Below are 15587 nucleotides of genomic sequence, written 5' to 3'. Positions count from 1 at the left end.
ATATAATATTGTCCAAAACAGTGAAAACAGGTAAAGTCAAGAGCTCTCGGAAGCAACCAATTCTCTTGACACTGCAAGTGCAGGCAGGAGAGGCTGAGCTAACAAGCCACATTAGACCAGAAATCCCACCGAGTGTTAGTTGGTCAAATTGTTTTGCCTTAGAATTTGCAATCACACAGAACTTTAGAATATTGTTAAATTCTGGCTTAATTTGAAGCCAGGTTTTTTTTAAGAAATGCAGAAAAATGGCTTCTAAATTAAGACTGAATTGAAATAGTTTCTGCAACTTTGCAACATGATCCTAAACTTTGAGACAAAATGATCTTAAAGACTAAAACTAGGCAGAGGTTTAGGCCCTTTATTGATTGACTTCTCCTTCAACATTTACTACAGTTCATATACTGGAGTTGGGTCCTGTTTCTGGAGTCAGGAAAAAGAGAGAAAGTGGCTCCCAGAGACATGGATAACAGGTCATGGCTGTTGGTGGGACATTGCTGAAACAAGGAAGCAGAAGAAAGTGAGTTAAAACCAAACCAAGCAGGTTGATGTTGCACTGGATCATACATGTTGAATGTGACATGGAGTGTTAACAAAGACAAGAAGTTTGTCACTCAACGTCTCTGCCTATGATTATGAGATTTAAGCAGAAGCACAAACAGAATACAAATGGTGTCTCTGTTAATTTTTTTTGTTGGGGGGCATGATTATTACGTACCTCCATGAACTAGTCTTTGGTAATGTACATCTTGTATCCGCTCTTCCTGTTATTGTATATTGTACACAGATGGATATTACATTGTTTGCAGTTTCTCTACAAATACTCTGACCCTCTGATGTAACAAGAAAATACTGAACCATGGAAATCAGTGTTGATTTGTCACCGACATTCAGTCAGCAGTGTAAGGCAATCTTGAAAATGTGACCAAGGCATTTGAATAAAAAAATTACTTTTCCACATTTATTATTCAGAGCTGTTATTCTTATTCTTATTATTTGTTATGCAGACCTTTCGATGTTGGATAGGTTCTGCAAATCTTGCCCACCATTTGAAGTGTGGGATTCCCTCATCAATTTTATCAATCCCAAACTGTCATAAATAGAAACACCTTTAGATACAGCAATGAAGTGGGATGAGAGTGGAAAATAAGAGCTTTAATAGCCCAGAATGGATCAGATTCAGTGGTCACTAGCAGCAAAGATAGAGGGAGTGAATGAAATATTTGCATTTGCAATAGTTGCATTTTGACCATAAAATATACAGTCAATTCACTTTGCAGTATATTCTGTGAAGCGCTTTGAGACATCTCGAAGACGTGATAAGGCGCTATATCAAATGCAAGGATTAGGATTATTGCCATAGCATTTTACCACATTGAAAAGTGTGGCACATAATAAGTTACTTCACAGCATGGTGATTGTTACACAGACAAACAACAGCTAATCTGCAACACCAAATGTGTTGTCCGTCAAACAGCAGCGAGAGATAAACTGAAGCTCTACACTTCCAACTGGTGGAACCACCTCTCAATTCATATATGTCTGGATGGAGTGGGGGGTGGTGGGGGGGATCCAAGCTGTAGGACGCAGGATGGTTTCAATGCTCTCATCCATTATTTCATGCACAATTCTTCGATGGTGTTTCCAGTACCTGGAAGGCTCGAAGATATTTCTAGTACCTGCTATCCACCCAGTGAGTGCTCAAACCTGTGCTTGTTGGATATCCAATCGGCAACTACTAATGACTATTCTAGGGGATTAGTGGGATCTTCTTCGGGCTGGGTTGGCTCCACAGTGACTTGGCAATCACTCATTCATTTCATGCTGAACTGTGCTGAATCAGAATTGCATCACTCCACTGTGGTTTGATTCCTGAGCCAGATGGATCTGCCAGACTCCCAAGGCTTTGGTTCATTCGTTGAACTTGGGGGGCAGACAAGTTACTCTGGGCAGAAATCCTTCCATCTCAGCTCACATTCTATCTGGTGCAGTGCTTGACACTACAACTTTCTGATCCAGAGGTGAGAAAGCTACCAACTGGGCCAGGCTGACAACAGGAATTATTTAAAAAGCAGCAATGCATTGGAGTCAAGTGCAGGATTGCTGCATGTCATTCATTAGGACTGACGATCTCTGATTTTGGTTTGAAGATGTGATTCATTTTGATGTATGTCATTCTTAAAAATATATATAAACATGGCCCTATAGCATTAAATGGGTTCGAGATCTATGTCACTCTTCCTGATCACAAATATCACTCCTAACAATTTTTCCACACTGACAGCTCTGATTACAGTGTGTGCAACCTAGTGATTCACTTTGCTTTGCAGCTCAGCAATCTTTGAAAGTGACAGCGGTGAATTGGAGAGTGGAAGGATGCAGTCTTGATTCAGCGAGAACTTGCAGCAAGTAACATTTTAAAATTCAAGGTCAACCCGGCTCCTGCCAATGTTGCACTGCATATTATGTAGAATAACATAGACCCTTACAGCACAGAAATAGACCATTTGGCCCAATCATTCCGAGCCTATGTTTAATTGGCTTGGACTAGTTGTGCATGAGCCTCTACCTCACCTAAGCCCCTCTCTTCCTTTTTCCCTCATATACATAGATATTTTCATACAGATGGATATACTGTGTAATATAGGCAGTTGACGAGTTGTCTCAGTGACAACAAGAACTCTCCCAGACTGTCCTTACAATGTTTTGCTAACTTGATTTCAGAAAAGCTTTGGGGCCTGTTATTTTTAATGTGCTACAATCATATCTTTACACACAATACCCAAGTTTACTTCAGATCTATGCATTCTCTCAAAACACAAACAAAAGGACATTGAAAAGATGGGTCAGCATCCAAACCTCCAGGTAAATCAATTAAAACAATCCTGATAATTATTTCAACCAACATTTAAATGGAAAAAGAGGACAGATGGACTCTAAATGGGAAAATACAGCTGCTGTTCTTATTGAATTCATTGGAGTACTGAGTGTCTTACCAAAACTGCCTTTCATACCCGTGATCTGGGCTTAAATCAAATCTCTAATTATTTTGTCTTCTGGCTGTAAAGATCCTGTCTAAAATGAATTTTGTAGTTTGAAACACAGTTATTAGTGGCTGCATAGCTACAGTTGAAAGCAATATAATTATCACTAATTTGCCATCTTATCACAGTTTATGTTGTTGAGATGTCTCAAAGCAATTGTCAGGATTTCAATGTGAAGTAAAGTGACTGTGTATTTATAAGTGAATGTGACAGCCAATTTCAGCTCAACAACGTCCCACAAGCAGTCATGAAGTGAGTGACTAATGTAATTTGGGGAATATTGGTCAGGACCAACAGAAGATGCTCCTTATAAACAAAATGCAAAATACTGAAGATCCTGGAAATCTGATACAAAAACAGAAGTTGCTTGGAACCCATCAGCAGGTCAGCGACTTCTGTTTTTGTTGTAGAAGAAATTCTTTTTCTTCTCGAATTCTGGCAGGGATCTTTAACATTCACCTGAACAGGCACATGGAACCTCAGTTTAACATTTCATCTGTAGAACGACACCTCCAACAATGCAGCACACCTCCAGTCAGTATTATAATACTAGATTGGGAATTCTACATCCCAACATACTTCTTCAATCCACAACCTTCTGACTCAGGTAAGAGTGCTATTAATTGAGCCAGACTGACACCTTACCTTATTTTGATTTTCACCTACCCACTGTATCTTCAATCCCATCACTTTTCAGAAGCAACTCTATTTCCTTCTTGAACCCATTGAAATCATTCATTACGATAGCCTTCCTTACTTATTTCATAAGTCTATGACACTTTGTGCAAAAAAGAGTTATGCCTGGCTTCCCCCTTTTTATTGCTAACTTTATTATTTTAAACCCGTGACCTTTGGTACCTGAACCCTTAAGCATAGCAGATAATTCTGCCTGCATCTGCCTTGTCAATCCCCATCATAATGAAACTGTGAATTGGGTCACCTCAAATTCTCTTTTTTTACAAAACAAACAAAAACAATTTTCTTAACAAGCCACACAGTGTGCAATCCTACTATCTGGAATCATCCTCACTGCTCTCTTCTGCACCCTCTCAAGGACAATGTCTTATGATGAGATGACATAATGTGCCATCAGTCCTTGAGACAGACCAATACACTATTGTCAGATTCATTGCTGTATTTCTTTACCTAGAAAGTAATTAACAACTGGAACAAAATTGCTAGTAAGAATTGAGGTCAGGATTCTGGACTCATTTAAAAAACAGTGATAGAAAGACATTATGATTAGAATTTTGAAATGATGAGATCAAATGAGTCAGAGGGCCTTCTTCATTTGAATCAATCTTATGACCTTCTGTAATGTCATTTTAGGGTTCTCACCATTTACAACTTTGTCTGAACCCCTTGAATCAATTGCTGCCTTGCAGTCACTTTCAGGAATTCATTATTCTACATACATCACAAATCCTTTGTTCCCCGTTTTTTCAAAACGAGACTTAATTGTTTTATTTCATAGGACAGCCCTTGAACTACCTCTCATTCATGTCACAAATTGCCTCTGCACATTATATTTGACACTCATGGAGCGGGATGAATAGCAGTTTCAACAGGAGGCCTTGTGACTCCTAGTAAATTCAATTAGGAACACAATTCATGGAGGTGCACCTTCTCAGGAAAGATGACTATAACATTTTAATATTAGTGTTCGCTCATAATCATGAGTCCTTGAGGACAGATTCCTAATAGATACCACATCCTTTCATCACAACAGCTCACGATTGTCTGAATTTCGCTTGATGGATAGGTATGTGATTTTGCATTGTTTTGCCTCTTTTGTCGTGTGATGCTGTAATAGAGAATATTGCTTCTCCCTTTTCAAATGGAACCCAGGGATGAACTCAATTGAAAATGTTAAGTTCTTTAATGTTATCATCTGAAATGTGTCTCAGGGGATTCGAGTTTCTGTTTTAACCAAAATGTGATAAACTAGGGAAAAAAAAGAGAATTGAAGGCAAAACCACAAAACCACAAAAACAATTACAGCAGATGATCCACACATTTTATCTCAAACTAGTAAAACTGTGATACAGTATTCCACCTGCAGGATGGTATTATCACCTTCTCAGTAACAATTAAACCTTTCCCATCCATTGGTTCCAGACAGTAATATTGCATCCAGAGAGAGGAATGACGAAGGGAGTGAGCATAGCTACTGTAATCCAAGTCAGGTAGGAAATGGTTAATCTTTGTACCATTGAGTCAAAAGGCAGAGCTGATCTCCCTCTCTCCACCACCGAGACTAATTGAGATTCCCCAAAGGGATGAAAGTATATGTAGTGTCTAGAGTTTCCACCTGGCCCGTTTCTAACTGTAACGAGCAATGTTTTCTTGAGCTGGATGGTTGCGAATTCCAACCAGCACCAGAGTGGCTGTGTTTTTTTTCAAATAAACCCTCTTCCTCCTCCACCCCCCGCCCCCCACCCTGATGTCTCTCTGGGGCTCCCAGCTCCATTGCTCAATATTATTATATTTGCATTCACTTGGCTAATCAGCAAATCTTGACTCATTTAATCAGGATATTGCAAACACAAAAATACAAAGCAGCCGGCAGCCTCAGATATAAAATCTTGCATGCACGTCTGTTCCGTTCCCACTTTTTCAGGGTCACTTCTTGGGTGAGAGGTAATTTGATCAGTATGAATGCTGCTGAGAAAATCTCTTCTGAGAAGAGGAGTGTTTAGTGGCAGGAAGGAGAGTCACAATTGAGGCGAGAGTGCGAGCCAGATATGGACAAAAGAGCAGAGGAACAGGTAGTGAGGGCTAGAATGAACAAGGGGTGGTAATGTGCAAAGGGGCGTTGGCTGTGCATATGGAGGATGGAGGAAATAATCACTGAGTAACAGCAAGCAAACAATACAGGGTGCACCTTAGGGGGAAATGGTCAAAGTGGACAAGAGAAGAGGGACTTGACAATAATAATAATCATCCTTGCATTTGATATAGCGCTTTATCACATCTTCGAGACATCTCTAAGCGCTTCACAGAATATACTTTGAAGTGCATTGACTGTATATTTTGTGGTTGAACGCAGCAGCCAATTGTGCACAGCAGTGTCACAAGAACATAAGAACATAAGAATTAGGAGCAGGAGTAGGCCATTCGGCCCCTCTAGCCTGCCCCGCCATTCAATAAGCTATTCTAACTCCACCTACCCACCTTATCCCCATATCCCTTTATCCACAAGAAATCTATCAATCTCAGTCTTGAATATGTTCAAGGACTGAGCATCTACCGCCCTTTGGGATAGAAAATTCCATAAATTCACTACCCTCTGAGTGAAGAAGTCTTTCCTCAACTCAGTGCGAAAGGGCTTACCCCAAATTTTAAGACTGTGACCCCTGGTTATTCCAACCAGGGGATAAAGTCTCCCACTATCTATTCTGTCGTGCCCCTAAATAATCTTATAGGTTTCTATACGATCATCTCTCAATCTTCTATATTCTAGAGAATATGGGCCTAAATTGCTCAAACTATCCTCATAACTCATCCCCCTCATCCCTAGTATCAACCTAGTGAATCTACGTTGTACCCCCTCCAAGGCGAGTACATACTTTCTTAAATAAGGAGACCAAAACTGCACGCAATACTCTTAGTGCGGTCTCACCAGGGCCTTATACAGTTGCAGCAAGACTTCCCTACTCTTATATTCTAACCCTTTTGTAACAAATGCCAAGTGTCCCATGAACAGTCATGGATTGAGTGACTAAATTATTAATATTTCAATTTTAATTTTTTTTGAAGACCAACAGTGAGGTCAAAATCTTCAGAGTATCTCCATCAACTAGCATGGGAGCACCCTCACCACAAGGTCTGAAATGGTTCAAAGAGGATGCTAACCAATGCCTGCTCAGAACAACTAGGATGGGCAATAAACCTTTCCCACTGGTTCCAATGCTTTTCTCACTCGACCCATTCCTACAAGGGCCATTCTTTCTCATTGCAGATAGTCAGAAGTTCAATACACTTGGCACAATGATGCCTGCTCACATCTGAGGTTGTGACTCCCATGAAAATAATCTAACCACGTTCTGAATAAGTTGAAAAGGTCTGATTTTAAAATAATCGACAGTGGAAGATTTTTTTCAACTTTGAAAAGAATCGAAAGAAACATAGCTATATAACTGTATATACACGTATATTTACTGACTACAGTTACATGTGGAGTTATGACAATTGAAGAAGCTTTTGTGCTATGTTTATGTCTTACCCAACAAGTGATGCACGTTGACAGGAAACTTTCTGCAGTTGAAGTCAGGATCTGCACCGTGCTTCTGTAAAACGATCTGGGCCACACACTCCTCAATCAACCTGTAATACAGTGACCTAGAAAAGAGGCAAAAAAGATTTTGTTATTCTCATAACTTTAATAATCTGCTAACCAGTTGTGGTAGTAACTGTTGCTAAAACAAGCTGACCTGATATTTTATATGTCAGTGTAATTTGTAATGGTGCTGGTGTTTTTTTTTAATTATCTCTGCCTCATTAATTTTGATTTGTGATACAGAGCTTCTCTCTGTTATTGAAACAAAGACAGTGAAATCCCTTTGCTGACAGCCTACCCTTTATTTCCCTATCAAACCACTTTTCAGACTGTCTCTGTTCTTAAGGGTAGAGTCGGTTTTCAAGCTTCTTCGCTTGTTCTAACTGTGACCTTCATATCTATGAATCTTTAAAGATTCAAAAATCTGGGAACTGATATTCTTTTCTTAAACAAAGCAAAATGCACGTTCATTGACAATATGAGTAAAAGAGGTGACAGCTTGGCTCAGTTCGTAGCACTCTCGCTTCTGAATCAGGAAGTTGCGGGTTCCCACAATCTCAAGATTAGTTCAGATGAATAAGGCTCTTCTACCCATCTGTTCTCTTCCTTCCAGAATACCCAGTGTACCATCCTCCCAACACAGCATCAACCGTGCCCTGGCCTCAATCCCCCTTGTTGGGAACTTGTTCTAGTTATTTATAATCCCCTGAGTAAAGAGAAAATTTCTGGTATTTGTCCTTAAATTGCCCTTTACAACTCTCAACTTATGTTGTCTTGACAACTGTCTAGGTGCATCCTAAACTATTGTTCTGAGTTTACTTTTCAATCCCATTAAAAAAAGGTTATGTCTCAGAGGGTCCCTATATTTGGGATCCTCTGAGACATCTTCTCTCAAGATTGAAGAGCCCTAACTTGCCTAATCACCTCTCATAGCTGATTTCTCCAACACTGGTGATTATCTTTGTTGCTCTCCTTTGCACTGTCTCTAGAGCCTGAGCAGCCCTTTATGTCACAGTCACCAGAACTGTATACGGTAATCCCACAGTAAGCCAGCTTCTAAAATGCTACTGGGATTGCCTGATAGGTCTCGGTGGTATCTCCGTGCCATCAATGTTTGAAGCCACTGATGATCTGTACCTGCACTTGCAGTTCAGTACTAATAGTGAACTGTCCATGTAAGGCTTCATAAACTAGATAGCACAACACAGTCACAGCCTTTGTGATAAGTAGGAGCATCCACAGACACTGGGGGGTGAAGAGATTTGTAAGTAAGTTTGAGGACCTTGAAGTCAATCCTTTCAGACACAGACATGGCAATGCATGACTATTAACCATTTTCAGTTATCACCTCCCACTTATATTTTGTGACCTTTTCCATCCTGACTAACTGCAGGTCTGAGCTAAAATATAGTTTCCGACGTGCCTTTCACTTGTGTAATCTGCAAAAGTTTCTCCTTGTTAGCTTTCAAAAGCTCAAATGACTGTTCTTTTTCTTTACACAAATTTTTGAGTGGCAGTAGGTAGGAATGTTCAAGGTTGTGTTAAATGCGGATGATTTATTGGTTTAAATATTACTTAATTATAATGCCCTCATTTTTCATGTCTACATTTTTGCTAAGATAAGTGAATCAAGTATTGTTGACCTGCAAGTTATTTTTGAGCACTTTATTTTTGCTAATTTGTTTGTTTCCTATGTGCATTAGAATGTCAGGTATCCAACTATCACATGTCCATTTATCCGCATCAGGTTCTGATGTGAAAGCGAATGTTGGACTGCGATAATTGCAAAAAAAACCACCACCGTGCATGTGTACGAGGTAGCTAGGCCACAAATTACTCAAACATTGTGAACTGGCAATGAGAGGCTAAGTGTTCATTTAACGGCATTAGTGTAGGGATAGACAGGGAGAGAATCAGAGAGATAAAGATAAAAAGCTAGAGAGACTCACAGAAGGGGAGAAAGAGAAATAAAAATTCGGAAAGAAAGGGAATGTTAGAGAGAGAATCAGATTAAAAGAGAAATAAAGAGAGAATGAGGGTGTTAAGGCTCCTTATGAAAGATTTGATTTAATTTCCAATTTAGTCAATTTGTACTTTGTGTTAGAACCAATTATCTGCATCATTTGCTTATCCACAATGGGTCCAATCAAAATGCAGATCACTGCTCTCTACTGTATGTATATCTTTTCCTTCGGCATTTCTTAAAATATAGGTACTCCGAAATACAAGCCCAATTATGTCCTAGATTCAATTTCCCAAGTCTATTTAATTATTTTTATAGAAAAGGTTCTCTCACAGTTAGTTCAAAGACTTTCACATCAGTAGTTCTATTAAACCAGCCTTTATCAAGACGTCAAATCTAATGACAGCAAGGGTAAAAGTGTGCATCAGACTTCAAGGTTATTAATCAAGTCTGGTGGACTGCTAAACATTTAGCAGGTACCTCTTACCATGCTTCACACATGTCACAAAGGAGTCATTTATACCTGTAAGGAATTGCTTGTTTTTGAACCCTACCCTTTCAGATGAACGCTGGGATATTAAAGTCCCTCATCATTCATGGTAGTAATCTCCTTTATTTGCCTACATAGCTTGCCATCTACCTGTTCAGGTCGAGCAGGAAGTCAATATTATTGTTTTCTTGCCCTTATCATTGCTAATATCCACTCAAATTGACTCTGTCATCTTCCCTTCTGCTGCAGCATCCACCCTGCTGATGATTTCCCTTATTGTTATTTTTTTTCATCTAGAATCTTTCTGCAAAATAATCTGTCCGGCCCCAGCGCTGTCTTGGGCCCAAACTCCACTCGCAGATGTGTTTCTGTGATGTTAGTAAAATATCCACTCATTGCATTGTATGCTGTTTTAAGCAGCATGTGTTTCAACTCATTCTCATTCCTGCTTGAACAATTCTTTATTTGGCTTGGTTTTGTGCATTCCTTAACTACCACCACACTGCCACCATGTAAATGATTTGTTCCTTTGCAGATCTCAGCATTTGACGTTATTTCTTACATTTGAAGCAAGCATTTTCTGTTATGGAAATTGCAGAGTTCTAGGTTTATTTGGCTTAATAGAGATCAACCGCATTATTATGTGAATTGTTACAAAGCGAGTCCTTTTATAGCAGAGAAGGCTGTTGACTGGTAGTTTGCTATACTAGAAGTGCAGTAGACTTATCACGTTTGAACTTGCTATGCATGCGATGAGCAGGAAGTGCATCTGATTGACTGGAAGTGACAATAGAGCACTTTTGGCACATAGTAAACATGCACAATGGATTGTGATGTTACATCAGTGGCAACTAATCTTTTAATGTTTTGCACCAGTTGGTTAGCTTCCCATCTCGTTCTCTGCACACGTTTCTCACAAATCACAGAAACTGATGTCAGGAGCGATTGGGTAATCTGAAAGCATTGAAAGGACCTGAAGTTACGGACCCAAAACCCCATTAGAATGGCATTGATCTGCAGCTATTTTTTTGAGGGTTGGTGTGTCAACATAGAGCCAAAATCAACCATGCCAACATTTCAAAATTGGCTTAAGAGGCCTTGGGCTGAGGCTTTTAGATCAATTTTGGAAAAAGAAATATCAAATAAAAAATAGAAGAGACCACTCTAGTGTAGACAGTTTACAAAGCAAAAAATACTGCTTTAATTTTTTTTAAATGGCAGCCGCTGGGATATGGAAAGGAACAAACTATTACAAAGTGGGGCTGAAGGCATGCTTTTCAATGTGATTTGTTTTTTGTTCCTCGAATAACACTATGTCCTATAGGACAACAGCTTTCCATTGGTTATTTATGTTCACCAACATTTTAGCCTCTTTCCTTCCAAATCTAGTTGAAATAAATCCCAGCTGGTCTTTTAATATTTTGCATCAACAGGTTACCTCCCCATCCAGTTCTGTGCAGATTACCTGATACATGAAAAGATTAACAGTCACAGCACGGTTCCTGCAGGTTTACTGAGAAATAAACTGCAGTCAATTGCATGGAAATTCAGTGATTGATGATTATATGTAGAACAATAACATTATGTTAAAATATATTATTAAAATGGTAGTATAATAACAATTAGTCCAGTTAGTATCACATATGTAATAATAAAATATTATTATTATTATTATCAGATGTACAATGAATGATAAGTAGCTTTCTGGAGACAGAGGTTCATCGTTAACAATTCTGGAGGCTGCAGGGATCAATAGCCACAGCAACACAGCTTGTGTGGTGTTGTTTTAGGTTCCTGCAAATGGCTGCTAAAAAACAGCGAGAAAGAAGCTATACATAATCAGCATAACAGTCTGACTGCACTATGAGCATTAGTGTTATTTCTGTAGTCAGTGAGCCAACTTGCAGCATTTTTAACACTGGGCCCTGAGTTTGACATTTTACAGATCAAGGTGCAAAATGCCTTTTTTTGTTTCACTGTTTTATTATTTATATCACCAAAGTTTATGCCATATCAAATGCAAGGATTATTATTATTATTATTATTAACATTGAAATGCCATGACTTTCAGCCCACACAGTGAACTTTGAAGTGGTGGAAGTTTCAACATTCCCCTAGCATAGGGTGACCAAATATTCCTGATTTCCGGGCACAGTCCCCAAATGAGATATTGTATTCCTGGGGCCAAATTTGCACTGTGTTGAGTTCAGCAACAAACTGAGCAAGGTCTAAAAAAGTCTAAAACCGATACAATCATCAGAGAAATACAGTCATTAATCCAACAAGCTTCTCCAGTACTGCCTGCCAGCAATTGTGGTGAGTTCAATTTTTTTNATGTCCCTAGATTTGGTCGACAAAATATGGCCACCCTACCCCCTGGAAAATTATCATTTTCACAGGATCTTGGTTAGAAATAGATTTGCAAGCTAGCACATATTATTGTTAATCTGCACGTAACACATAACAGACAGGATTATTTTTGAATCAGCGCTATTTTAAACAAACCCACATCATATTTGGTCAATGACATACATATTCAAGAAAGAGTTGATTTGAAATGTGCTCTCTAATAGTCAAACATATTGAGAGAATATGGAATTTTACCAAAGAAAAAACAATGAAAACAAAGTAACTTGTATTTTAAAGCACTTTATCGCATCAAAACATCTCAAAGCACTCAGAAGCAAGCAATTAATGTAGTAAATGTCTTTTTGCAGCCATTTGTAGGAACCTAAAAAATAGTTATTACAGGTGAATGACTAATTTATCTGGAGGATGGTTGGACAAAATACAAAGAGAAACTCCCTTCTCTTTTCGAATAGTATAAAGAGATCTTTAACATCCACCTAATCAGGTGAGCACAACCTGCAATTTAATGTCTCAACCAAAAGACAGACAAGTATGTCCAACATTGCAGTCCTCCTCTGCCAGTATTGCACTTGCAGGGCATGTCAGCCTGTACCTTGAGCTCAAGTTCCAATGTGAAAAGATGACCTGAATAAAATTCTCCCTCTTCCCAAAGAAGATCAGGTTCTGGGAGATTGTGGTGAAGCAAAGTTCATGACAAGTCCTTCCCACAGAAACCACATGAGGTGCAAAAGAGTGAAATGCTTTTCCACAAGAAGGGAATGTTATCTTTCTTGTGGCTGACTTCAAAGTGGCAATGACAGAAGGCTGGCACCAGCTCACCTGCCTACCGCCTTGGCATGTGGTTCAGTAAAAAGTATGAGAGAGAAAAAATTGGTTTTATTCTTTAAATAAGACATGTTTTTAACTTCACCTCTCGTATTAATTGTCAAGTATTAATTTAAAACATTAATTTAAAACAGATCATTCACCAGGCTCCGTGACCTGATCAACCCCATCCGCGCTCGGTTCAACTGACTCCCTGTGCCCCCCAGAGGATAGAGTTCAAAATCCTTATCCTCATCTTCAAAGCCCTCCATGGCCTTGATGCTCCCTCTATCTCTGACATGCTAACTCCACATTGACCTGTCCGTCCCTCCGCTCAGCAGACTCCGGCCTGCTCCATGTCCCCTGCCCGGTCCGCCCCACCATCAGCAGTCAGGACTTCAGTCTCTCTGGTGCCATTATCTGGAATTCCAGCCCACAATCACTTTGCTTTGTTCCCTTCCTTGCCTTCTTCAAGGCATGTCTCAAGCCCCTCCATTCATTCCTCCAACCATCTGCGTCCGTTCAAACCTTCAACTAAAACTCATTTAATCTCCTGATGAAATGTTCTGCAAAGTTTCTCTTTGTTCCCCAAACGTTAAATCAAGCAAAACTCTAGAATATCTGTTCAATCTCACATCCCATGTTATCAATCCTTGACCAATTGCCGTCTTTGGTATGATATTTCCAAGGTCCTAACTGTTTAGCAGTCACCACATCACATTCCACATAGCTCTTTTATTATCTATTTTTTTCCTTATAACCTTCAAACCTGTTACGAACCAGATAAACATTTGTTTTTTTTATTTTTTAAAAAGGTGTTATCAATGCAATATTAATTGCTTTGATTTGGAGTCTATTCTGAACACCCCTGAGGAGAAGATCATTCCCTTCTAATCTCAGCAATGTTTGAGGCTGTTAATGTTTTACTCATGTCCTCTAGGTCTGCACTCCACGTTCTATGTAAATATATTTTTTGCAATTTACATAATCCATTTCTCTCAACATTTTGAGAATCTATATTGCGCTCCCTTCTCAATCTTCCTTTCTCTGAAGAAAATACATTCAGTCCTGCAAGTTTAGCTTTAGAATATAAAACTGAGTCTAGATTGTCTTTATTTTCTTAGCATTTCAGCCTGTCCAGCATTTGGCAAATTCTTAAATACAGTCTTTATTTTCAAGTTGGTTTTCTGTAAGTTATATTAAGAATTCCAGAAAAATGGATTCAAAGTAAAGACTTAATTCAACAATTTGTCAATGTGTAGAGACTCTGAAATGCTAAGATATTGTACCAAACGTGAGCTCACCCATCATCCATATCAACTTCACAAAAAACTGTCATACAGTCTGATGCCATGTCCCTGCTTGGTAACTGCAAGTCTTATGATAATTAGCTGTGTTGACAAGAGATTCACAGTGACTTTCAGTTAACAGTCAATCATCAGACACAAATTATTTTTGTTTTCCCTCTTTGCTAAAGGACATACTTCATCTAGGCTGTATAACTTTACCTACATTAAAATTCATCTAACTTCCCCTATCCCATCCACTTACAGTAATTGGTCCAGATCCTTTGAATACTATCAATCATCCTTACACTTATCATCTGGTTGCAGAGCTTCTTATCATAAGCAATATTTATAAAATTACAAGATGTGGTAACACTCCGAAAAGGCTTAAACAGTCGAGGACCCACTGATCCCAGTGGATCTCCACCAGACACTGTCCTTTTCCCATTTATCATCCACTTCCGTTCTTTCATTAAGCAAAGTTCCAATCTAGATAGTTAACAAGCCATCAATTTCTAGAGCTTTAACCTTCTTCTGAAAGCTTCACATGTGGGAAATTTATCAAATGCATCTGAAAGTCCAAGCAAATTTTATTCAATGCATTGCCCTAATGTGCCGTAACCTAGCAATCTAGATACTTCCTCAAGATGAAGAGCAAAATGTATATTGCGAGTGTGGCATAAGCCATTACAACGATACAAAAAGCCAACACTAAAAGAGAAAACACTGCTCTTTATAGAGTAAGAATGGGATGAGAGAGCATGTGCGCTCAAGGACTCAGTACAGTAATGGGTTAGATTGTTGTGAAATTGATAGTAACATTTTGATTTGCTGTCATGGCATTGTTAAACCTCAGTACACACAATAAGAATGTTAAATTTAGGATCTGGATCACGTCCTTCACACATTTCCACATCAAACCAGCCTCAGAATCATCTCAATTTAAACTCGATTTGGACAACATTTTTTTTTGCAAAATAATTAAACAGCTATTGACTATTCCTCAGAGGAGTGGGAGTGGTCCAATGAAAATCATAATCTGAAACATGGACACCTCTGCTGCTTTTAGTGCAATCTCTCCCTATCTGACCCTGCTTCCACATGCCTGCCCAAAGGGTTGCTGTGCTGTAACTTTCTTGGTCTCAAGCACATGGGGTAGGGCCATGACTGAGGGTCCAAGGATAGCAGTGTTGTTTTAATGTTTCCTGTCACACTGCAAAAGAGCAGTCAAGCAGAAACAGCTATAAAGCAGTATAAAGGAGGGGCTGAGGTAGAGTAGAGAGCGAAGGATAATGAGATAAAGAGGTGATGAGTAGTTTGGATCTGAATTCAGAAAATTGACAAGTAGATAAAA

General features: G+C 39.0%; 1 protein-coding gene across 1 annotated transcript in view; it reads right to left on the bottom strand.

The window, feature by feature from the left end:
- Positions 1–15587, bottom strand: part of LOC103181334 (protein diaphanous homolog 1-like) — a 924060-nt gene that overhangs the window by 822462 nt on the left and 86011 nt on the right. The window contains exon 9 of the mRNA XM_042340721.1: positions 7267–7382. Coding sequence (XP_042196655.1) covers positions 7267–7382 — 116 coding nt within the window. The remainder of the gene's footprint in view (positions 1–7266; positions 7383–15587) is intronic.

This window comes from Callorhinchus milii, unplaced genomic scaffold, assembly GCF_018977255.1.
Source record: "Callorhinchus milii isolate IMCB2004 unplaced genomic scaffold, IMCB_Cmil_1.0 Scaffold1, whole genome shotgun sequence".
In the NCBI taxonomy this organism is placed as follows: domain Eukaryota; kingdom Metazoa; phylum Chordata; class Chondrichthyes; order Chimaeriformes; family Callorhinchidae; genus Callorhinchus; species Callorhinchus milii.
The sequence above is the reverse complement of the archived record's forward strand: the minus strand, read 5'-3'. Positions and strand labels throughout refer to the sequence as shown.